Source organism: Cryptomeria japonica, chromosome 9 (assembly GCF_030272615.1).
Source record: "Cryptomeria japonica chromosome 9, Sugi_1.0, whole genome shotgun sequence".
Taxonomy (NCBI): Eukaryota; Viridiplantae; Streptophyta; class Pinopsida; order Cupressales; family Cupressaceae; genus Cryptomeria; species Cryptomeria japonica.
Window position 1 is genome coordinate 186,693,053 of NC_081413.1, and position 26,596 is coordinate 186,719,648.

At 36.1% G+C, this 26,596-nt stretch overlaps 1 protein-coding gene across 4 annotated transcripts in view; it reads right to left on the minus strand.

The window, feature by feature from the left end:
- Positions 1-2,324: 2,324 nt before the first annotated feature.
- LOC131038279 (double-stranded RNA-binding protein 8) overlaps positions 2,325-26,596 on the minus strand; it is a 69,142-nt gene continuing 44,870 nt past the window's right edge. For all 4 annotated transcript variants that reach the window (XM_057970639.1, XM_057970625.1, XM_057970632.1 and 1 more), the window contains 2 exons: positions 3,610-3,835; positions 2,325-3,490 (listed from right to left, as the gene is read on the minus strand). In XM_057970639.1, the coding sequence (XP_057826622.1) occupies positions 2,649-3,490; positions 3,610-3,835 (1,068 nt within the window). In that variant the 3' untranslated portion in view covers positions 2,325-2,648. The remainder of the gene's footprint in view (positions 3,491-3,609; positions 3,836-26,596) is intronic.

The following is a 26,596-nucleotide window of genomic DNA, read 5'->3' on the forward strand; positions in this document are numbered from 1 at the left end:
GTACTAGTGCATTGGCACTTCAAAAGCAGAAATATTTTAACCTAAAAACAGAAATAGCCACATAACATACATTTAACAAACAAAACAAGCATAAATCTTTTATAGATTCAAAACTCCCTTTGAATGGACCCCACAGAGAGCATAAAAATTAATAATAAAACCCAGTACTAGTGCATTGGCACTTCAAAAGCAGAAATATTTTAACCTAAAAACAGAAATAGCCACATAACATACATTTAACAAACAAAACAAGCATAAATCTTTTATAGATTCAAAACTCCCTTTGAATGGACCCCACAGAGAGCATAAAAATTAATAATAAAACCCAGTACTAGTGCATTGGCACTTCAAAAGCAGAAACAAGTAAAGAATTCAGTGTTAACAACGTGAAGCCAGTAATTATTGGTTTATATCTAAGTCACCAGGTTCGAATTCGAATTTGAAGTTCGACAACTTTGAAATTCGAATGAAGTTCGATGAGGGAAAAATTCGAAATGTATAAAATTCAAATTAAGTTCGCCATATGTATAAATATGCCAGATATATTCTATAAAACAACCAATCTTTCATATGGGCGATGGTCCCATATGAATTGCTAGTAAGGTTTATTGTAAGTAACATCTTTATCTCATCTTATGAGAATAACAGAATCACCAAATACTGGAATACCTCACTGATTGGGTAATCAATTATCATCTTCAGCATTCTTTTTTCTCATCCTAATTGAGGGTTCTAACAGACATAAATATCCTGAAGAAAGAACGGGTTAATGGGTTTTAATCAAAGAAAAGAAGATGTGTTTAAAAAATATTAACAGAAGAAGAAGGCCAAAAATTTATTTAAAAAATAAAATTTTAAAGTTCGGCAAATTTCAACGAATTTTTTTTTTTTTTTTTGGTTCGGCGAATTTCGAACTTCAAGGATGAAATTCGGCCGAACCTGGTGATTTAGGTTTATATTATATAAGACAAATGCAGCAGGTAATAATAAAAGAAAATCCCTAAAATGGCTTAAATAACTTAAGGACTATTTTAAAACAGAGGCAGCAGCAGATAATAACGACAGATTCAATATTCCGCCAATTTCATGCACGACCTCATTGCCTGTCACTGGACAGAGAAGTACAAGGAGACACTTCTGGGAGACATTACTGCAATGGCACCATTTGTACAAGTCCCTTGTTGTTCATAGAGAAACAGCGAGATGCAGGCACGCAATTTTTATTTTTCAAGTCAAAAGCATTAAGAAAAAATAGAAAGTCAGTCTAAAAAGTGATTAAAAAATTAAAAAGACATTTTTCTCAGCAGGTTTCTGTCAAATTCGTCACAGGTTTGTCTGTGATGTGCATCTGACTGCACCCTAGCCAAATCCTCTTGCGTACTGGACACGGATCCAGTCATGCAACCCAACAAATCAGTAACTTATAACAAAGTGATGACAGAGCTTACCTCACATTTTTTTTTAAATCACAGGTAAACAAATGACTCACCTACCTATTTATTAAAGTTAAGATAAATGTTTGTTCTTAGTATATGACTTCCACAGCCCAACGAGAGTATGTTGTGAAATAAATTTAGAACTCGTTATCAATGTCAACAAGGTAAAGCAGAGTAACAAACTACTCATTAAAGTAGTTAAGGAGCCAAAATGCATTGATATGCATGGTTTGTTAAATGGATGCATGGGAGACATACAGAAGAGAATGTGGTGCAGCTCAGGGGCAATACAAAATAGATGGATAAGACTTTTAAGCCTCTGCATTTTCCATGAAAATTGAAACATGTATTCTTATGTCCATAAACAACTTAAATCCTTCCCTGTCAATTCATAAGTCACCATTGCATTTTTCAGTCTAGATAATTTTCTTCGTACAGATTTCTAACTAAAATAATAGGCCGCCACTATCACTCTACAGACCTCTGAAAATAATAGTCACTTGTCTTTTCAATACATGTTATCTACATCACATGTTTAGATTGTCCACTACTCATAGGTGCCATCCAACAAATATTATTCTCAATCCAAACTTATTCTTTTGGCCACACTTACAAACCATAATAGAAAAAAGACTGGAAATAGGAAGATAAAAGAGGCTACTAAATTCAGCCAAACATCATGGCAAGTGCTTTCAACTTAAACGAAGCTTATATTCTCAACATAAGACACGATACACAAATTATGAGGATTGTGGTACAATACATAAAACCATGTCAAAAAGAAACACACACACAATAAATGCTAGAACCAGAAATGACAAAGCCTACAAACTGTGCACAACTTCCTAACCATATCAAGCATGTGATTACATAGAATTGCATAAAATGTATACCAAACTGCCTTGTATATTAAATATTAAAGAGTTTTGGGCAATTGTATTCCCATAGCTATCCCTCAACATATATGCATCAGCATAAATGATCTTCAGATTTTTAGGCCGGGAACAGAAAATAGTTACTCAAATTTTGTAGAGAGAATGCCAACAAAGACAAAGTGGTCAAACGTGCCATGTGTCCCAAGTGGAAAAATCAGAGTGCCCACAAATCAAATCACTAAAAGAGGTTAAGCCTCTTCTTGAACTATATTATCTTGTCTATTTGTGATCCTCTCGACTCTCTATCTGGAGGTCCCTCAATCTCCTGGTTAGTCTCTTAATTACAGTCTTCATGATCCATCAGGGGATCCAGTAACTCTTGTTGGGTAGTCTCTTTCTCCACGGGAAGTGGATCTATTAACACTTGTTTGTTCTGTCCTTTCTCCAAACAACACTCATCTGTATCTTCAGTTGTCACCTGCTTACCTTGTTCATCAACCCCTTGAGGAACAGATACCATGTCCCCACCTTGACTCTCATTTTTCTTCTGCTTATCATTTTCATAAGTCCCCTGAGAATCAACTACCATATCACCACATTCTATCTCGTTTTTCTCTTGATTACTTTCTTCAATATTCCCTTCAGAATCAACAACCATATTCCCATCTACACTCTCAATTTTCTCCAGCTTAGCATTTTCATCATTTCTTTCAGTGTCAACTACAATATCTGCACCTTGATTCTCCAGTTTAGCATCCACCAATGCAACAACCTCAGCCAGCAACTGCTCCTGATTGTCTGTTGAGCCAAGCCCTTCTTCTTGTTTTATGTCCACTCCCTCGTCAATGGACATCTCTCCCTTTGGATTCTTCTGCGTGTCATCAATGTTTATCGCAGTTGCATTCTGTGCAGATGCTCTCTCCTGCCCATTTTCTGTACCATTCGAGGAAGTCTCCCCCAATATTTTTTCTTTCTCAGTGGAAACTTCAATAACTTCTTTCTTCTTTCTTGATGCCTTATATTTTTTGTTCCTCTTTCCCTTGCGCCTTCCAGATGTAGATGGTTGCTCAGCTGCTCTATCTCTCTTCATGCCAGCATGAACCTCAGCCTGAGAGCTCCATGATCCAGAAAAACCATCAACGTGGTTGGTTGTGGGGCTTGCAAGATTTCCTTGAAAACCTGCCCATAATGATCACAATGAAAATTTCTGCATGATAAGTGTTGCTATGTAATAAATGCTGTGGCAATTTTAAAAGAAATGTGAAAGTGACTCGACCAAAATTTAAAAACCTCTTTACCTTGCTGTGCTTGAATTGCAGTTAGTGCAGTTCGAGCTGCCTTAATTTCTGCAGCCTTCTTACTTTTTGCAGGGCCTCCCTGATAGCAAATCCCTGCAATCTCTACAGTAGAAGTAAAACTAGCCGCATGACCCTCTCCTTCCTTTGAACATTTATATGAAGGAACAGGCAAGCTCATTTTTTGAGTATATTCCTGAAGAAGGTTTTTGCATAATCCTGTTTCATACTGGAATTATGCACAATTTGTAAGAAACCAGAATATATTTCCACCACTTTTGACGAAAACCAGAAAAACAGTCTAACTATTCTCCAAATAATAGAGAAACAACCATGAAGCACGTGCAAATTGCAAACAAAATCACCTTGAACAACCTAAACAATTCAGAAATTTTCAAATGTAATTGTAAAGATGAGACTTAGTGCTGCATTGCACTTGTGTCTGAATTTTTCACTTATTGATAAAAACACTCAATACATCACTTTAAGTCATTTTTTAGTTCCCTCTGTTGAAACACAATTTGTGGGAGCACTTGTACAACACAATCTACCTGCCAAACAAACAAATTATTTACCATACAAAACAAGCTGAGCGATTTGGAGGCTCAGACATAGAATAATCATATATTGAAACAAACAAATAGGGAAAACCTTGTCTGGTGTTGTGGTGCAACAGTGTGGATGTTGCAACCCAAGTTTGTTCTAGGCATGGGTGAATCCAGGTACAACTCCTAGTGAAGTAGATGGAAGGGGAAAGTTTGATTAATTGAGGAACATGCAATGTGATGGTTTCTAATGCATCATGTAAAGAATGAAGGAATCTTGTGCTTGTGCAAGCTTCTGGATGTAATGCTAGACTTTCCCTTCTAAAGATGAATATTTGTTTGAGCAAGCAAATGTAATGCATAGCTTCTCTTTTGTGCACCCTATATCTAAAGAAGTCTGTTACATGAGCAAACATTATATCTGTTAGATTGAGCATAGAACTGTTTAACTACTGAAAAGGAAAGAGAAATATAAACCAGCTTCATTCAGTCATTATTATAAACTAAGTTAACAGTTCAAGTTTGAGGATTCAGGTATGCCAGTAGGACAAAAATCAATTGTGTTTCAACTTGCATTTGTCCATAGAAAACATAAATAAAAATCATGAATATACATATTTGTAGCCTAAAAATAGAAATTAAGTTCAGAATACCACATAGCATGCATATGATAAACAAAACCACCATAAAAGAAAAAAAAAATTACTCCAATGCCAAAGTGTCAAACTTAAATGTCATGATAGATATTCATTGTTCAATATTAAATAAAAAAGAATAAATAATGAAGCCCATTGCACTATCCAATACTTTCTGTGTTAGACATCATTCAATGCATGTGCCAGTCCACTACGTCAACACACCATTTTATTCATAAAAGCTCCTTTATATGACTTGCAATTATGTTTTCCCCCACACAGAGACTTGAAAGACCACTATTTTGTCCTTCTCAATGCACACTCAAAAAGCATATTTTATGATGATTACTTGTGTTACATTAGACCATAGCCAAAGGCAGAGCATAATCACGAGTGTTGACTTTTGAGGGGGGGCATACATATAAAATATTTCAACATTATGAAAATAATGTTTTAAAGATATTAATTATTATAATGCTCCACACCCCATATATTTAAAATGTACCACACTTATTAATAAAGATGAAGATAATAACTTGCACAAAAGATGAACATAATATGAAATATGTTGAGAAGAAGAAGCCACTTCGAGGGGGCAAACCTCCAAATATCCCCAATAAGAACACTATTCACAATCTAACGATGAAATAAGGCTCACTACCTCCTATATGTACGCTACTTATGCCTAGGATATCACCCAAGCCAAATTAGATATGACTATACAGGCCCTAGGCCAACCTAAATAGCTAAATAGCAAAATTATAATGATAATTTGACTTAATTAGGAGTTACGGTAGCCACAAACCGACTACTTCTTGTTGAACACACCACAAGACAAATTCGAAACAGGTCACGGAGCAAGCTTAGCTACGGCACATCAGATCTTAAGGGCTGGATACTATTGGCCTACATTATTCAAAGATACCCACGAACACGTGAAGACATGCCACACATGCCAGGTAGCAGCTTTTCGCAGGAATCCAGCAATGCTGCTGCAACCAGTAATTGAGGCCAGACCATTTGCCAAATGGAAATAGATTTTATTGGTATGATTAACCCACCTTCCTCAACACAACACGGGTACATTCTAACCGCTACCGATTACTGTACTCGGTGGACAGAAGCTCAAGCCTTGAAATTTTGCAATACTGATATTGTAATTAAGTTTGTGGAAGAGAATATCATAACTAGGTTTGAATGCCCTTATGCTTTAGTGTGCAACAATGGTCCTGCATTCACGTCATTAAGATTTTCTAATTGGGCCTTTGAATATGGAATAACGCTTAAATTTTCATCAAACTACTACCTGCAGGGCAATGGCTTAGCGGAGTCCACGAACAAGAACCTGCTGAGTGTAATTAAGAAACTGCTAGAAAGGAACCCAAAAGATTGGCACACCCAGCTGAGATTTGCTCTTTGGGCAGATCGAACTCAAACTAAGAATTCATTAGGCACTTCTCCCTACTCCCTAGTTTATGGACAAGAACCTGTCTTTCCAGTGCAACTAAAAATCCCAACTCTACGATTCATGCAAGAATACATGGAAGGTGAAGATAGAGTTCAAGCCCGTTTGACACAACTCATGAATCTAGAAGAGAAGAGAGATGCAGCCTTAGAGAACTTTGCCAAACACCAGGGAGTGGTGAAGAGATGATTCGATAGACAAACAAGGATCAAAGCCTTTAGAATTTTCAACCTCATTTTATATTGGACAAAGCCCATGAGAAAAAAGGCGAACATGATAAGTTTGATAAACTTTGGAAAGGTCCTTACCAGATTTCAGAGATTTTAGGGGAAAATACCTTCAAGCTTAAGACCTTAACGGGAGAGGATGTCCCATTGCCCGTCAATGGACAGTTCCTTAAACACTATTTCCAACCATGAATCCGCAAGAGGTCTACCTTGTATATAGTTAGATTAGGTTTCCAGTTTGGTTTGCCTTAGGTTAGTTGTTGTGTGCTTTCTTGCGTCTTGGTGTGTTTGAGGTCTAGTTTGCTTTGGTTTGCCTTTGTCCTAGTTTGCTTTCAGTTTGGTCTGTGTTTCTTTAGTTTAGCTTGCCTTTGAGTGTCTTAGTTTATGTTAGAACATAATGTTATTAGGGATCACATCCTTATAGCATTTATATATAATGTTCTCATATAAGGTTATAAAACCTTATATATTATATGCTTTATAAGCATATTCCATTTGAAATAATTATAATCTAATAATTATTAGATTATTAATTATTTATGAGTGGGGGTTATTGAAAAGGTGTGACTAGTGAAGCCACCCTTCCTCCTATATTTAAGGAGGCTCTCTCTCATTTGAGAGTATGTGAATTTGGAGCTTTTATGATGAGTTGTATCACTATGCACAAGAGGTATTATTGGCCATGTGGAAGTATTGAAGGAGTATCCCCGGGTTCATGTCTATTTTATGATAGACAATATTTGTAAGTGTTTTAATTAAATGATGGTTTATGGGATTTTTACCTGAAAGGGTTTTCCCCATGTATATCTTGTGTAATGTGTACTTTATGCATGTATGATTCCCATTTTATTGTTTATAATGATTAGTATCCTAAGATCCTAATTTCTAACATGGTATCAGAGCCTATTAGGCTATGCTGATCATTTTTACAGGCTATACTAGAAGACATGTTGAACTTGAAGGGAAACCTCTTTATGCTCTTGCAAAATACAATTTGTGCAATATATCTGGTGATATCTTTTAAAATTTTCACGTTTTGTTTCTAAAATATTCAAATAGCATAGGATTTTGATTTGCAACTATTTGATTATTAGGTGATGAATATAGATTATATGCCGATATCAATAGATCATTGGCCCAATTTAAATAGATCGTAGAACATTTACATGCCTTGATCCTTTTATGACAATTTTTTTTCCACATAAAACTAGCCTTTAGATGTACAAAAATAAATTAACCATAAAAAACAAAACATATTTCAAAACAACGTATAAAAACAAACTTAAAAGAAAACATATATAAAAATATCAATATCATTATTATCATTCAATAATTACATTTTTCATTTACTTAAAATATCAACCTCTATTCACTATGGGTCCTTTTTTCTGATATTGCTATGCTTTGTGGCTTCATCTATGATTACCCTCTAATAGTTGTCTACCATGTGAAGATCCCAAGACCCCACACTTAATAAAAGGTCCTATGTACTTATAAAAGTCAAAGAAGGTAAAGCATCTTAAAGTCACGACCTTGTTCATTTGCTTTCATTAGTTTTCAATCTTTAGCTATTAATGAGTGGAGTGTCGACAATCTTCTCCAGCCGACATCTCTCTTCTCCTAATTTGCACGAATATTTAAAGTAAACTCGTATCTCTAGGGAATGTTATATGATATATTCAATCATTCTTTTATGAAAAGATCTTTGTGCTCAATGTGTAGCTTCCTTTGTAACGCCATTGGCAGTGTGCTTGAAATATTCACAAAATGCAATAAATGTGTTATCGTAGTTGGAATGCTGTTTTCTAATACTATCATGCATGCCCAACTCAACGTTCCATTGTTTAGGAATGGACAGAAATTCAATATGGGTTGAAGCTCGTTCTTTTAGCGAAAAGCTGAGTGTTTTATGAACATCACAACTCCTTTGAGAGCCATAATAAAAACATGAGAACACAATTGTAGGTTATAATGAGGAACTTGAGAAGATACTTAGTGACTAAGAACATGTGGATGAACAATGGTTTTTTCTGCTCTTAACCGATGACCAACTTCAAATTCTTCTAATCTTGAAAGAGTTAAGAGTATCTCCATAGTTGCATTCTCAACAAACCTACATTTACATCTCTAAAAATTTGAATAAGCTTTCACAAATTCTAAACATAACTCATATACCCACTATCTCTGACACAGTATAATAGAGCAAGTTGTCTTCTAATTGAAAAGCGCATTTTGTCACTAGCTTGACAATGTTTTTATATGAATAAATTTTTGATGCCTTGGAAGGGAATTCTGCAGCTTGGGTGTTGCTCACCCATTCTAGAGTCAACATTTGTTCATCAAAAACTATTAGTCATTATGTCAAATATCGCCTTCATCCATCACCCAAATATTAAATAGTCAGTATACTCTTGTTTATTTTATTGCCAATAAACAACTTACGTTCCTCAATCTATTTCAGTTATGCTTCCAGCAAATAATCGACGAAAACCAATTTTTTGTCGACCATCATGAGATGTTGAAATAACTGATTGACATGCTGCTTTACATGGCAGCTGTGGACGTCAAAATCAAAACGATCTACATTAAAGCAATAATATTAGCAGCTTAAGCTCATTAAGCTTTAAAATGTTTGGAAAACTACAGTAGATAAAATAGATTATAATGTATAGTGTTTTACTTGATTAAAAAATTCCAAGGAAAAACTTAGAATCATAATTATATTTAACTCTGGGAGTTTGTTTTTTTTCACTTTACTTTACGAAATTGAACAATCACTTATATTCTTTTCTTATCAATACTGCAAAATATGTATCGAACTCATAGATAGCCAGATTGGGTTTGCCTTGCACTATTACATGACCACAATAGGATGAAGAAACAAGCTAAGCAGGGTTGTAATGCAGATCATTGTCTTTGCCTCTAGATAATGGCTTGTTAGATGTGGTTTATAATCTTTCCTTTTGGTAAACTTTTACCACCCAAACATGGATCCTTTAATATATTGAGAATCCACATGTGAGAGATTTCTATTTTGCAATTTCAAATCAAACTAAAATAAAAAATTATGGTCTTTCTTTGCAAGACTTGAAATAGTCTATTTCAAACTCTGCATTTCTTTGATTATGTGGCCATTTTACTTCTTTGAGACCAATACCTCTTGGTTTTTTAATTTTATTATGTTATAAATTATACAAGATATATCTTACGGACATAATTTATTACTTTTTATAGCATTGACAATTCTTCATGATTAAAGTATGGATTGATTTAATCCTTACCTACTCAAACCATACTATTTATCAAGTTATAATTGTTCCTTTTTAAATTATAAGTGATATGAGTTGGAAATTGGAACAAATGCTTTGAATTAATTGTAGAGAGTTATATTTCATAATATATACATCAAAAGGTAATGCATTACACTTTTTTAGTTTGGTATGATGAAGTATCTATATGTTAGATATATCAAAACTTAGGTAGTACTCCTAATACTCTCTTCCCTTATTGTCAAAGACAATATTGTAACATAAATTCATTCTTCAAGACCACTGGATATTTATTTTAGGCTTTTAAGCTTAAGATTTGTAACATTTATTTTATATGATTCAAATGTTTCTTTCCATATCTCACTTAATAAATGTATCTCATTTGTGTACACTATGAAATGTAGTCAATGAATGACCTATGGAAGGCATTTGTTTCATGAATTGGCCCATCATTTGAAAGGATTTATTTAGTTGTAACGAGCCTTATTTATATATATTTAATACAATTTGAATTATTATAAGCTTCATGTATCATATAAAATTATTAGAAAGGTAGCTCATCACATTATAATGGGTGGCTATCGCCCTTATAAACTGTCTAGGGAGAAAACCTAGAAAGGATAGCTCACCCGTTGCCTAATTTTTTTTTCGATCATTACTATATGTAGTAGCATGACTATTTTGTATTTTAAACAAGACAACTAATTATTCATGCTTATTCTCATGAAATTATATTTTGATCTCCTTGCTACAAATTATTGGACTATATTTTACATTTATGAGGAATATTATATGATCTTTGACAAATGACAAATGAAAAATGCATAATATTGTGTTCTTTCTTTGCACCAAAAATCAAGTTTAATTGATTACTATGTTACTAACTATATTGTTTCTTTTATAGTGAGGTTATGCCTTCAAAATATATGGTGCAAGTGTTATTACATGGATGATACAATACTTTAATAAGACGACTATCTTCTGTCTTTGAATTAAATGGGCAAAATATGAGTGTAGCTCCTGAAGAATCAATATGACCTTGAAGATTTATGGAAGAGTTCCATTTGGATACATGTAAAAGTACCATTTTACTTTAAGTTATTTTACTCTTTCCAAAAAATATCATTTCTAAAGTTCAAATTGAACCTTGAAGATTATGGGCACATCACTCAAGTGAAATTATTTCGTAATAAAGGCACCTTGAAGATCATGGGCACCTCACTCAAGTGAAATCATTCCATAATAAAGACATTTTGAAGATCCTGGGCACATTCTATATATTGGAATTTTATCCATCACTTTGAAATCCTTTGTGCAATGATTGGTTTTAGGTGATGCCATTAAGGAGTGTTGTACATGACACCACCTAGTGGCTAACTCCTAGATTTAAGACCTAATAGGCATAAGACCTTTAGGCATTATATGCTCCAAATTCAATAATGCTTGGCCTTAGGTGATGCCATTGAGGGGGAGTGTGCATGTCAATGACACCACCTAGTGGCTAAATCCTAGCTTTTAAATCCTACGGGTAGGCATATGTCCTAATAGGTATGAAATAAGACCTATATAGGCATTAGTAAGTCCTTTAAATCTGCAGATAGGCATATGTAAGTCCTTTTTTGTTTTTAATTACTACAAGTAGGCATTAGTAAGTCCTATAGGCACATTTGTGCTTAAGTCCTACGAGCATTTGTAAATTCTTCTCCTTGTAAATCTTCCACTTGTAAAAGCATTGTATTAAGTCCTACGGGCACTATGTAATGAACTTGGGGAAAGGCTAATTTGAGGAGACCGCGGCTCCAATATAATTTTTTAAGACCTCATAGCATCATTTTTAAAACACTGGGATTATAAATTATGACAAGATGACTTTCATGTAGTCTGGAATGCATGATCTTCATGTTGGCATATATTTGTGTCTGTGTTTATCACTGTCAAAGAAGACCTACGTTACTGGGGTACTTAATTTTTTCTTTTATGGAAATTGACGTGTGATCCCCTATTAACATTAAGGGGGAGTGTTAGAACATAATGTTATTAGGGATCACATCCTTATAACATTTATATATAATGTTCTCATATAAGGTTATAAAACCTTATATATTATATGCTTTATAAGCATATTCCATTTGAAATAATTATAATCTAATAATTATTAGATTATTAATTATTTATGAGTGGGGGTTATTGAAAAGGTGTGACTGGTGAAGCCACCCTTCCTCCTATATTTAAGGAGGTTCTCTCTCATTTAAGAGTACGTGAATTTGGAGCTTTTAAGGTGAGTTGTGTCACTATGCACAAGAGGTATTATTGGCCATGTGCAAGTAGTTGAGGAGTATCCCCAGGTTCATGTCTATTTTATGATAGACAATATTTGTAAGTGTTTTAATTAAATGATGGTTTATGAGGTTTTTTACCTGAAAGGGTTTTCCCCATGTATATCTTGTGTAATGTGTACTTTATGCATGTATGATTCTCATTTTATTGTTTATAATGATTAGTATCCTAAGATCCTAATTTCTAACAATTTAGTTTGTTTGCTTTGGTCTGTCTTTGAAGGGTATCCATTAAGAGAAGGGTGATTGTGTCGTGACACGCTTTGACATTCTGCTGGTTTTGTTCAAGTCAATTTCTTGAGTAAGTATTCATGAAGGCCTCTCAAATCCAAGGTCATTCTTTCTCGATGATATTACTTGTTTAGGATTTGTACATAGCATGGAGAAAATCACTTATTGTGCCTTGATGCTGACATCTTGTGATTATTATATCTTTACACATCAATTGACTCTAGGGCACTATGGTTTTCAGGTGAAACCATGATTAGTGAAAAATCTAAAATCTTGCTTCAGCACCACCGCAATCATCAAACCCTATAAGCTTCACTGCTTACGAGCCAAAGGAATTGACGGAATATGAGAAGAAAAGGAAAGTTATATTCAGAAGAGAAAATGAAAGAAAATCAAAAAGAAAAAGGAAAAGAAGAACGAACATGAAATATCAAAATTGGCTAAGGGAACATGCAACTAACTCCATCAAGGTTATAGACGCCCAGTCGGCAATGGAGCAATATTCGTGAGATTGCGGCAATAACCTCGTCGGGGCTATAGACGTTCGATTGGCAACGAGGCTCTATCCAGGATGCTTATGAAGTTAAGATAAACTATGTAGCTAATCACAAGGAAACCTGAAGATCATAATTGTCTTGTTGAGAGGAATGAACGCAATTGAATATAACTTTTCCTGAGCATATCCTTTGCATACAAGTCTTGCCTTGTTCCTCACAATTGTGCCTTCTTCATTTAGCTTATTCCTAAAAACCCATTTGGTACCTATGACATTCTTATGTTCTGGTCTGGGTACCAAGGACCATGTTGCATTCTTTTATATCTAGTCTAGCTCCTCTTCCATTGCCTTAATCCAATCTTCATTTGTAAGTGCTTCTCTGGAAGTCTTGGGCTCCAATTCAGAAATCATGCAAGAGTTTTCTTTCACTCTTCTTCTTGTGAGTATCCCTGCATCTTTATCTCCTATGATCTGCTTCGGATCATGATGTAGTTTCACATATCTAGGAATGACTCTAGCTGGTCCTGCTAGCTTTTCTCCTCTTCTTCACCTACTGCAGCTTCTACCAGTACAGGAACACTGAGATCTTTACTTGTTTCTTTCTTAACCAGTTCCCAGAAAGCTATACCCAGTTCATCTTCTACTTCCTCGCTGCAGGTTTCCTCAAGTTCCTCAGGGGATTCATCAACCCTGACATTGATACTCTCAACAATTTTCTGTGTTCTATTGTTGTAGCACTTGAGAACTATGCTCTTAGTGGAATATCCCAGAAATATTCCTTCATCACATTTAGCATCAAACTTGCTCAGATGCTCACCTCTCTTGATGTAACACTTACTACCAAATACTTTAAAATAACTCACAGTGGGAGTCTTCTCAGTCCAATACTCATAAGGGGTTTTAACTCTACCTTTCTTGATGAGTACCCGGTTCATAGTATAGACTGCAGTGCTCACTGCTTCTCTCCAAAAAGTGTGAGCAACCTTTCCTTGGATCAGCATTGTTCTTGCCGCTTCAACTACAGTCCTTTTATTCCTTTCTGCTATGCCATTCTGTTGTGGTGTCCTTGGGGCAGACAATTGCCTCTTGATACCGCTATCTTCACAATACTTGTTGAATTAATCAGAAGTGAATTCCCCTCCTTGATCAGTTCTTAGGCATTTTATCTTTTGACCACTTTCCTTCTCTACTAATGCTCTAAAGGCTTTGAACTTTCCAAACGCCTCAGACTTGTCTTTCACGAATGTGACCCACATCATTCTTGAGCAGTCATCAGTAAGAATCATGAAATACCTATCTCCCTGAATACTTCTAGTTTTCATAGGACCACACAAATCAGTATGCACAAGATCAAGTAAGTTTTCTGCTGAAAAAGACTTACCTTTGAAAGTTGAGGAAGACATCTTCCCAAGTTGACATTCTCTGCACAAAGAATTCTCCGGTTTGTTCAGCAAAGGCAATCCTCTTACTGCCTTGATCTTACTAGCCTTTACAATATTATCAAAGTTCATATGACAAAGTCTCCTATGCCATATCCAACTGTCATCAAACTTCGTCATCAGACACCGACTTATCTTGGCATTCAACTAAAACAAGTTACCTCTGGTCTACTTACCAGTGGCAATAAGTTCACCACTTTTTCCAATTATTCTGCAGATTCCACCTTTGAACTCCAGAACGAGTCCTTTATCATTTAGCTGAGCAACACTCAACAGGTTATGCTTAAGACCTTCTACCTAGTAGACGTCATCTGCACTGCTCTTTCCATTCAATGAGATGGATCCTTTTCCTTTTACCAAGCATGGTGCATCGTTGCCAAATCTGACAACACCTCCACCATATTCTTCTAAAGACAAACTTTCCCCGGTCACCAATCATGTAGTGAGAACAACCACTATCAATAATCCACTCATTAGAGTTGTCAATGCGAGAGACAAGTGCTTTCTTGTCAAACACTTCTTCCTTTACAACTATAAACACTATGTCATCATTCTCTTCATCATCAGATTCTTCATCAGTAACACCTTCATCCACTGCAACAAGACAATTTCTTCTATTTCCTCCTTTATACTTTCTAACCCTCTCTGGTTTATCCTTATTGTCATTGTTAGGACAGTTAACAGCTATATGTCCTATATTATTGCAGGAAAAACATTTTAAAGGAAGCTTACCTCTGTATTTTCCAATGCCTTTTGGAAGTCTCTTGGCAAGAAGAGCTTCAAACTCCATCAGAATCTCTTCATCATCCATACCTCTGCTTTGCATGGATTCATAACTGGTACTTACTTCTTTTCCTTTTCTGGTTGGTGCAACAGATGCTCTAAAAGTTGACTCAGTCTTTTTAACACTGCCATCAAAGCTATTCAACTCTATGCAATCAACTTTGCAATGATAGAGTCTAAGGATACCTTGGTTTTGTCAATAGACCTTAGTTCCTGAATAGCAGCAACTCTGATTGCATAGACCGGTAACAATGATCTCAAAACTTTACTGACAACGGTGACATCATCGATTGTGCCACCAGTGCTCTTGATATCTCCAACAACAGACTTGATCCTTATGCCATATTGCTGAATGGTTTCACCTTCAATCATCCTCATGTCTTCAAATTTTCCTCTAAGACTCTCTTCCTTAGCTTGCTTGACATGCTCATCACCGCCATAAATAGTTTCCAATGTGTCTCATACATCCTTAAGAGTGTCTTTATCTTGTACATCAATGAACTCAATATCGGACAAACTGCTAATAAGGGCTTCCATGACTTGCCCATTTTCTTGAATCTCTCTTTTTTGATCATCAGTTAGAGTGCCAGTGGGGATTACATAGACATTCTCAACATAGCTCCAGTGTTGAGCACCCAAACTCTTGATATAGATCTTCATTTTGTCCTTCCATATTTTGAAGTTATCTCTATTGAATTTAGAACCTTCCCTCTTCATCATTAAGGCAGGATCTTTTTCCTCAAGCGGTTAAGCTTATATCATCGAGGACCTGGAGTTGCTCTAATACCAATTGATGAATAATGATGAATAGGAGATACCCTAACTGGTACTGAGAGGGGGGGGTGAATCAGTACATACAAAAACTTCACCGTAACTTATCAAGTTAAAACAATGCTAACCGGTTGTCTTCATTACTAAACTTAACCATGGCAATACCGGTTAAACACAGTAAGACTTCAAACAACATAAACCAGTAAAACTGAATACTTCAAATACATTCAATACTTGATAACTACTTCACCCATAAGCATATGCATGTGGTATATCAGCAATACCATAACCATTAGCTCTGCATGCATAATCACTCAAACAAAGAATACTTAATCATCACATGAAAAATGCACACCTCGTGACACAGATTTTTCACGTCGAAACCCAAATGGGAAAAACCACGGTGGGGATGAATACCCACAAGCTTGTTTTGAACTCTTTTGAAGCTCGCTCTGTTAGGAGCCTAGTTCGGTTAAAGACTTTACAAAAGGGTTCTGCTAGGGACCGATCCTGTTAAAGATCACCCGATTAAGGGATGGCTATATACCCTATTAAAGGTTGAAACCCTGTTAAAAGTTACCTTGCTAGAGGATCTAAAGAACTCAATGAACTTGAGTCACCTAGTTAGAGGATTTACAGTAAGCCTGTTAAAGCTACCTGACAAAGGGATTTTCCTTCTGTTGAAATGGTTAGAAGACAACAGGTTAAACTCTGATCTGATAACAGCACTATATGCTAAGGCAAATCTTTTTCAGTTCCTCTACTCTGCAATCACACTCTGCAGTTTTCACTCACTGGTCTGGCAAGTATCTCATCACTCGGATACACACAACTTTTGCCAACAACAACAATATCAGAACTCATCGACCTTATAGACAACAATTAGGTCGGTAGCATAAACCCTAAACCCTAAGCATCTCAGGTTTACAATTACAGGCGGTCCAATCCTGACCGTCCAAACACTTTTCATTGAATGAAACAATCTCAAACATATCACAAGTCATTCTGCATCGTCCATTCTTCACCGCATATAGAAATCAATAACCCATCACGCTTTCTTCTCATGCCGCTAAGAAGAATGTTCATTCCCGAGGTAGACATTTAATGCAGTCGGTCTTCATATGCAAGATCCTCAAGGAAATCCTTCACATGCACAAAACTGATGTGGCATCTCAATCTCATCTTCATCTCTTAGCTAACTCATCACAGAATACCATTGGTTGCATCGCACAAGCTAGATTGCCAAACCGGAAACCCTAGAGCTGAGACTACCAACCGGTAGTCACACTTAGTGAAACCCTAACACCGGTTCACTAAATCCCCTCATACTGGTTGACCTAAACTTATTGACATCAATGACAACATACATTATTATCATATCATCATGTGCCAACATACCGATTCATCAAATGCCAACAAGATAATGATAGATAGTGGAATAGTGAAAGCAAATAGCTTCTCTCCTGCAGTGCAATGCTACAAGTTGATGATTGAATGTGCTAGACATTACGATTCTCACACAAGGACAATAGTGAAAGATGGAAGAGTGCTTGCCCACTTTTCAGAGATGGCCATCAATGAAGCCTTCCACTTACCAGAGCCAAGAGACATGATCTACAAGAGCGTAGGAGCCAAATCAGTTTATGATAATGATCCTAAAGCATGTTCGGAGATTATCAACAAGTACAGGCTATTGAAGAGTAGACCCGACAAAAGAAAGATGCCTAGTAGGCCACATAGAGTTGATTTCAAGGAGGAATTTTGAGATTTCATCACTTTACTCAATCGACTTGTAGGTGCACCACAAGCCTTCTACTTCAAGAACTGGATGTTCTTCTTCATAGAAATAGGCACCAATGGTAAAGAAACAATCAATTTGGAGAGACTCATCAGCAATAAATTGGATGTTCAACTGAGAAGACTCAACCGCACTAGGACATTCAACATGAGTTCCTATGTCATCTACTCTCTTGCGAGGAATTATGAATATGCTGGGCTAATGTATATGTTAGCAGCAATCAAGAAGGAACACTGAGAGGGGGGGTGAATTAGTCTTCACCAGATCAACAAAATTAAACTCTAAAACAATAATTGATAAATTGCAGCAATAGATAGATAAGCAAATTAACAGCACAACACAAACACCAAGGTTTTTGATGTGAAAACCCCGGTTAAGGGAAAAACCATGGTGGGAACCTACCCACAGTAAGATGATACTCTGTAGTAGTATGTGAAAATGTTACAATGGGGAATGCACATGCATTCAGGTACACTACCTAGAGCTCACTGCTCCAAAGATATATATGCCCAGAAGACTACAACCCTCAGGGAAGTCTCACCGACTTACAATATGATTCGGATTACAATCCAAAAGAAATGAACTGCAATGATAGCATCTACAAATGCCTGATGACAGTTCTGGTTAAGCACAATTGTCTGCTTTGCAACGCCGATCTCACCTCAACACTTCACTAAATGATAAATCTCTTGTTCGCACATTCACCTCTCTCTGATAGTGCAGACACAATACCGACACCTAAATTACATAAGTATCTCACCTATATATACAAATCATCAGCCTTGATTACAAGGTCGGCTAAACCCTCAACCCTCAATTTACAATTACAAAAATTACATCACATGATACAAAGATCGACCACCGGACCAATATTATGATTTACATTACATAGCATGGAACTAATTCAAATTTCCAAACAATCACATCCACCAAAAATCACGCCAAGATCAACCGCAACACACTACACTAGAAATACCACATAACACTAAAATCATTACCGGTTCATAGAAATCACCAAAAACTCGCACAACGATCAATGCGGATCGCCAAGGCAAATAGGACACGATTAGGAAACACCAACAAGCACATTAGAATCATCTGAAACAGTTGCACCAACCATCACTTTTCAAATCTTCATCGATCAACATCTAGAAGCTCAAGAACACAGCCAATCAGCAACTGTCACGAAGAAAGGTAACTTGCGGAGCACCAAATGAAGATTCACAAGACCATCCAAGACAATATCCCAAAAACTCAGCACAAGATCTAATCACACCGGAATATACCAGAGAAAATACCGGACTTTGCAAAACAGTGATCAGCAAAACCAAACTACAAAACCGGATCAGAAAATCTTCCCAAACTCACCGGAATATGTTGACATCAATGACAACAACATATCCTAGCAGCAGCAATGATCAACCAAATCCAACAATCTCCCAAACAATCCAACAGTATACAGGTCTAGTTGGAAGAGGACCCAAAGAGATAAGAGCATGTGAAGCATATCTACAGCTACACCATCCGACAAAGCATCACTATAGGAGAGTCAATGGTGCCTTCACTATGCATATCACAAGGACCCTTCAAGATGGAACCCATCAAAGGCTATCTCAAGGAGCGAAAGCATTGATTCAACAATATGGTGCATGGTTCATTCAATTTTCGAAGTTCACATACATCAGGATTCAAGGATGTCCTTCTCCTCCATACATGTTGCCACGCTACTCGACAGACAGAATAGTACTACTTGAGGTGGTGAGACAGTTAGCAGCATATGTTAAGGTGTATTGGCACAAACATGGATCTAGTATTTATTTTCCTATTTCACTTTGGTGATTCAATTGAAGTTTGTCCTTCTCTACAAGCAGCTAAGAATGTCGAAGAAGAGTTATCTCTCTACTCATTCACACCATTCACTCCTAGAGATAACTTTGATCCCTATGGCAATGTAAGGGGAATAGCAGGGAAGAAGTATAAACACAAATGGCATTTAGAAGACTATTGGATGAATGTTCAAGATGATTTAGAAGTGAAGAAAAAGATGCATTCCAAGCTACCTCTTGATCTCATCCGAAAGTGCAAGATATTCAGTGTTGCTGATCAAGCACAGGATAGCGGCAAATATCTCCAACCCGCATATGGGAAAGAAAGCAAAGAGATCAAGATCAATTGGGTTGAAATGGAAGTTGTAGATTTGAAGGAGTTGATGAAACAAGTCTTGGACTACACTCGTAGATGGATAGACATTCAGCACCAAAAGTTGAAAGAGCAAGATAGGACTATGACATTCAACCTAGAGACAAGAGTAGATGATGAAGAAGAGGCAAGTGTGAGTGGAAGAGCTTCTCAATCAACTCATTCCAAAGGTTCGACGAGAAAGGATGATCATAAAGAGAAAGAAGCATAAGTCAAATTCTGGTCATCCTTCCAAAACTTCCTCCAAGCGTGAAGAAAAGATGAATCAAAATGAAAGACATGAAGAGCAAAGGATTGATAAGGAATCAAGTCATGGAGTGGACAACTCAATGGAGTCTACAGTTCAGAATGACAAAGGCAAAGAAAAGATATCACAAAATCAAAGGGATCTCGCTCCTCACATTCAAGTGAATGATAAAGATGAAGGAGAAAAGGATGATGAGGCAACTTCCCCTCCAAGAGATGAGCTACTGAATGAAAAGACACAAGTGGGAGAAGGAAGATCATCTATCCCTACATGGCTTAAGGAAAGGCTTACTAGAGAGGTGATAGCAGTTGATGAAGAATTAGTATGTGACTAGGATAGCCTCCTAAGTCGAACTCAAGAAATCCCTGAAAAGAAGAAAGCCATGAAGATGTCTAAGGTGATAAGAGATGATTTAGGTTCCCAGAAGATACAAATAGCTACTCCGATGGTTGACAAATATGAAGATGAAATCACTGTGGAAGAGTATGATATGGAGACTATTGATCTAGGTCCAATTAATCCGGAGCAAGCCATCGGTGATGTGAATGATTCAATGAAGACACTCAATGATATGCTTAGAATGGAAGTGGAGAAGAATAAGAAGTTAGAAAAGGAGATAAGTGCATGGAGAAACTACTTCTAACAGTTCAAGGAACCATTGAGGCAGCATGATCCGGCAGTTACACCACCACCTTTGCTTCCCGCCGAATCAGTGGATCATATGGAAAAGATAAGGAATTTTGCACAATTGATGGATACCTCGATCAAAAAATCTTTCACAAAGATGAATAAGTTTGTATGAGATATGATGAAGACTCTTGGTAGAGCTATAAAAGTTCTTGAAGGAACTCATGCTCTCATAGAGGCCTTTGATGCATTTGTCTACACTAGAGACATCACTATCCCCGTCCTACAAGAAATGAGGAAGAAATCTAGAGAAGTTTTGGTGAAAGAGAAGATAATGAAAGATGGACCTACACCGAGCTTTATATGTTGGAGTAGCCTACTTCGCACGAAGAAGATTGTATTTGAAGATATTGGCAAAGAATGCAGTCAAATCCAAGATGCTATGCACCTCATTCATGATAAAATAGTGGAAGTAGCACAAATCATCTTGGAGAGAAAGATTAATCGTAGCATGATTATAGATGCCAAGGAGTTGAGGAAAGAAAAAAAGTTGTCTTCCATGGGACTGATGGAATGATCACCGAAAAGCATTCATGGTACTTCATAGCAAGATAAAAGATATTGAGCCTGAATGGGAAACTTTCATCATCACATCCTTTGAGGAAGTCATTCACTTGGAAGAACAGTTGAAGAATCTACTAGAAATCCCAATAACTAAGATAGAAGGCATGATGACCAGATTCATTGAATGTGCCAAAAAAGAGAAGGGAACAAAGTTCTAGATGACAGTTTGTTATGATCCTATGTGGCAGCTCATTTTCCTATTGGAGGATGCTTCCTCAATTTTTGTGCCAGCTCATGTCATTTTCTCATTGATTGATATCATGATAATGCTTATCTTGATAGGGTTTTATTTGTATCAAACCCTAATTAGGGTTTAGGTGGTGAAATCTTGGCCCTTGATCTTCATTTGATCTCGGACCTTCATTGTATTTGGGAGTGCTATATAAACCATCATTCATTTCATTTGTAATCATTAGACAATATGAGTAATAGACAATAAACATTAGCTATAAGAGATAGATATTAGAGTCCAAGAGAGATAAGAGAACTTGGAGAATTGTTGCTACTTTTCTATTGGGTTAATAAAACATTGAAGTTGTGGTGTTTCTATTCAATCCTTGAAGCTTCTTGCATGGTTTTTCATCCTCTCGAGTCAATCTTTGATATTAATTTAAGTGTTTAGATTGAATGATGGAATGTTGCATATGATTTATTGTGAAACTCATAATCCATACCACTAGCCTCTTGTTAATTGTAAGCGTGCCTTGCATGGTCAACTAGAATTATTGAAAGTGCTTAAGTTCAATTGTTGCTTAATCATGGATATAAGTTCAATTGATGGTGTCTATGCTTAGTAACGATTTGAAAATCTTTGAGTGTCCTTAGAAGATTGCACTAGTTTTGGTGGAGTTGTTCTTGGATGGCAATACTAAGACTAGTAGAGTTTCACTTGAATCATCTTTCATTCATCCATTCCTAGGAATAGCTTAGCATCTCTCAACCCTCATCTTTTGCAATTTTCTGATAAACATCTAGTATTAGTAGGAGAGAGCTTCATTGCATGTCACTTAAACACCATTCCTTGAAAGGTTGAGCATTCATATTCTAAGAAGTTACGTAGGGCCCCTTGGAGGAACAACAATCACAACGACCAACTGTACTTATCCACACGTTGTGGCTTGACATACAAGAACCTTGGAGTTGTCTCAAGTGATCCTTAAGCCATTTTCAGCATTTGAGTAACTTTGTTCAATAGAGGATAAGATACTTTGGGTATTTTATTATGTGTTAGACTGTGCCTAAAAAACACATCAACAAAAGTGAAATCATCATCCTTCTTATACCATAATCCATAATCTAGAGTCCCTTCCAAAGATTTGAATATCCTTTTCACTACTTGATCATGAGATTGCTTAGGATTAACTTAGTATCTCGCAACCAAATAGAAAGCTTGCATAATCTTCAATCTTGAAGCAATCAAATACAATAATCCTCCAATCATAGATCTATTTTATTTCTACTCAACATCCGGAGATCCATCATCCTTGCTTAACTTACAACAAATAGCCATAGGGGTTGCAACTAGTTTAGAATTCTCCATCACAAACTTCTTCAACATCTCCTTGATATACTTGGTCTAAGAAATGAAAATGCCTTTTTTTTATTGTGTAACTTAAAGACCAAGGAAAAATGACAGCTCACCTATCATAGACATCTCAAATTCCTTCTACATCTCTTCTACGAACTTCTTACATACATCATCATCTCCTCCAAATATGATATCATTAACATACACAACAGCAATCAACAATTTATAAATTTACATTTTTTGAATTAAAGATTGCTATTTGTAGTACCTTTTCCGAAATTCTATTGCAACAAATAACTATCCAGCCTTGCATACCAAGCTCTACGAGCTTGCTTGATTCCATAAAGTGTCTTCTTAAGTTTGCAAACCATATCCAAATGTTCTGACAACTTGAACCCATCTGGTTGTTCAATGTATACTTCTTCAAGTTCTCCATTCTTGAATGTTGACTTCACATCCATCTAATACACCTTAAAGTTCTTATATGCCGCAAATATAAGAAACATCCTTATAGCCTCCATTCTTGCTACTGGAGCAAATGTTTCCTCAAAATCTATACCTTAAACTTGTGAATAACCCTTACACACCAATCTTGCCTTGTTCCTTGTGACTTTTCATCTTCATTTAATTTGTTCTGAAACACTCATTTAGTTCCTATCACATTCTTATCCACCAGTCTAGGTACCAGTTCCCATGTTTGATTCTTCTCTATCTGATTTAGCTCCTCTTCCATTGCCTTTATCCAACTTTTATCTTTGCTTGCATCCGCATAGACCTTTGGCTCCACTTGATATAAGAAACAATAGTTTGCTTGTTCATTGGTTTTTGCAATTCTTCTTGTCTCCAATGATCTGTTCCTCTAAATGATTCTTCTGCACGTACACTTGTCTCTTCTTTTTCTTCCAAAACATTCTTCTCTTCTATAGCAACAGGAAATACTTCTACTTCAATTTCAAATTTAGGTACAGTCTCGGTCTTATTCCATTCTTCATTTACTTTAACATTTGCACTCTCCACAATCTTGTTTAGCCTCTTGTAGTAATATAGGTATGTCTTACTCCTTGTAGAGTATCCCAAGAATATTCCTTCATTTGACCTTGCATCAAACTTTCCAAGATCTTCCTCATCTCTCTTTATTAGCACTTGCTTTCAAAAATTCTAAAATACTTGACTGTAGGAGGTCTTCCGTTCCATAGCTCATAAGGTGTCTTTGTGTGATTCACTCTTATTTGTACCTTGTTAAGAATGTAAACAGCAATATGCAAAGCTTCTTTCCAATACACATTAGGCAAGTTAACATCCTTGAACATAGTTCTAGCCATTTCAACAACTCCATTCTACTGAGGGGTCTTGGGAGCAGAAAGGTGTCTTCTAATAACATGTTCTTCATAGAATCTATCAAATTCATTTGATGTAAACTCGCCTCCTCTATCAAATCTTAAACATCTGATCCTAGTATCAACTTGATTCTCAACCATAGACTTGAATACTTTAAACTTTTCTAATGCTTCAGATTCTTCTCTCAAGAAAGTAACCCATGTCATTCTAGAATAATCATCAATAAGTAACATAAAATACCTTTCATCATTCAGTCCTCTTGTCCTTATAGGTCTGCAAAGATCTATATGAATCAACTCCAAGGGTTTTGAAGTAGAACACTCTTTGTTCTTGAATCTCCTTGTTTGCTTTCCCAGCTAACATCCCTTGCACATAGTATCAATAGGTTTGATAATATTTAGTAAATCACTCACAATATGAGTAGAACTGATCTTCACCATATTGTCAAAATTGATATGTCCCATCCTTTTGTGCCACAACCAACATTCACTACTCTGTGCCAACATACAACTACTTCCACTATTATTCTTCACATAGTAGACATTTCCATAAGTTCGTACACCTTTTGCAACTAATCTCCCAAAACTTCCTTTTTTGATTTCACATCCGAAACCATGAAATATGAACTTATAACCCTTACTACTCATCTCACACTCAAGATTATGTCTCAAACCCTTAACATAATAAACACCATTAGTCTTATGCTTTCCATCAATTGAAATAGTACCTTTTCTACAAATAGGTGCAACTTCCTCACTTGCAAATTTTAGAGAACCACCATCATACTTCTCAAAGTCAATGGATTTTCCTTTATCACCTGTCATATGATTTGAACATCCAAAATTAATTATCCATGCTTTAGGCTCTACTTTTGCATGCAATGCAATCTTCACAGTCATTGGTTTTTCACTATTCTCCACACCTTCCGAAGTGTCAGAACTTTCATTATTTTTCTCCTCTATAACTGAAAACAATGATTCTTCATTTGAATCATCACCATCTTCTTATTCAGACAAATAGGTCTCCGTTGAACAGAAATTCTTCTTACGCCTGTCTCTGTTATCTATTCTCTTATTTCTATTATTCCATCTGTAATTGTCTTGTTCCTTGTTATTATGATCAAGTCTTCTAACATAATCTTCCCTATATAAGTACATCTAAAAGAATAATGACCAAATCTTCCACAATTGAAACACTTAAAAGGTAACCCTTTGTACTTTTTGGATTCTTTCTTCAATCTTCTCACAAAGTTTGCTTCTAACTCATCCATGTAATTGCTTGCTTCGAGTTCATCTTCAATCTTCTTAATAGCTTTGAATGTTGCTTCTTTCTTCTCCTTCCGTAGATTATCTAGCTTAGCAATCTCAAAAGCAAAGTGAGCCATAGAGCTGATCCAAAGTATATTTGTCCATATCATGACTTTCTTCAATGGCATACTTCTTAGCATTGTAGCATTTCGGCTGTGTTAGCATCAGTTTTCTCACAACTTCACACTTTCTTCTAATTTTCCACCAATATCCCTACTTGAACTCACAATCTCATTTACTCGATGTAGATAGCTTTCAATATTCTCATCATCAAACATCCTCAAGTTCTCAAACTCATGCTTTAGATTTGTAAACTTGGCTTGCTTTGTCTTCAAATCACCTTCATGTACATTACTCAACTTCTTCCAAATTTCTTTAGCAAACTTCAACCCCATAACTTTAAAAAATACTTAAACACTCAAGCAACTGATAATAGCAACTCTAGCCTTTGCATTATTCTCATGTGCCTTAACCTCATCCAATGTTTAAGGACCATTTGCTAGAGTAGTATACCCAATCTAGATGATATCCCATATTCCAATCGACAAAAATTCCAAATGATATTCCATCCTTTCATTCCAACAGAAGTAATTTGTGCCATCAAACTTTTGTGCTTTGTAATTTACATCCTGCACCATTCTGAATCTACCTCAAGCCGTTAAGCTTCTTTAAGAGGAACCTCGCTATAATACCAATTTAAACTCCAAACCACAATTACCTTATTACTACGATTATGAAACATGAAAGCCCAAAACACATGAACACCATGTTTACATGAAAAACCCCAAACAAAGAAAAACCATGGTTAGGATCACACTCAATATGAATAACTGTTTACAATGTTTAGGGTGATAGGACTTGCAAGACTAGGTGCACAACCTTAGGGCAAGATACAAAGGACTACACAAATTGTCAAAAGGAACACACCTTCTTTTGACGAGTGTAGAGAATCAATGGATTGAGATGAACAAGATCTCTTGATCATGAAATTGTCCTTGAACCACTCTGTCAAGCAATCAATATCATGGCAAACACATCTGACATCAATCCCTATCTCAAATCTCTTCACAAACTGACTTTCGCACTTCTATTACACCAAATCTACTTGTGCATCATTCATATCCA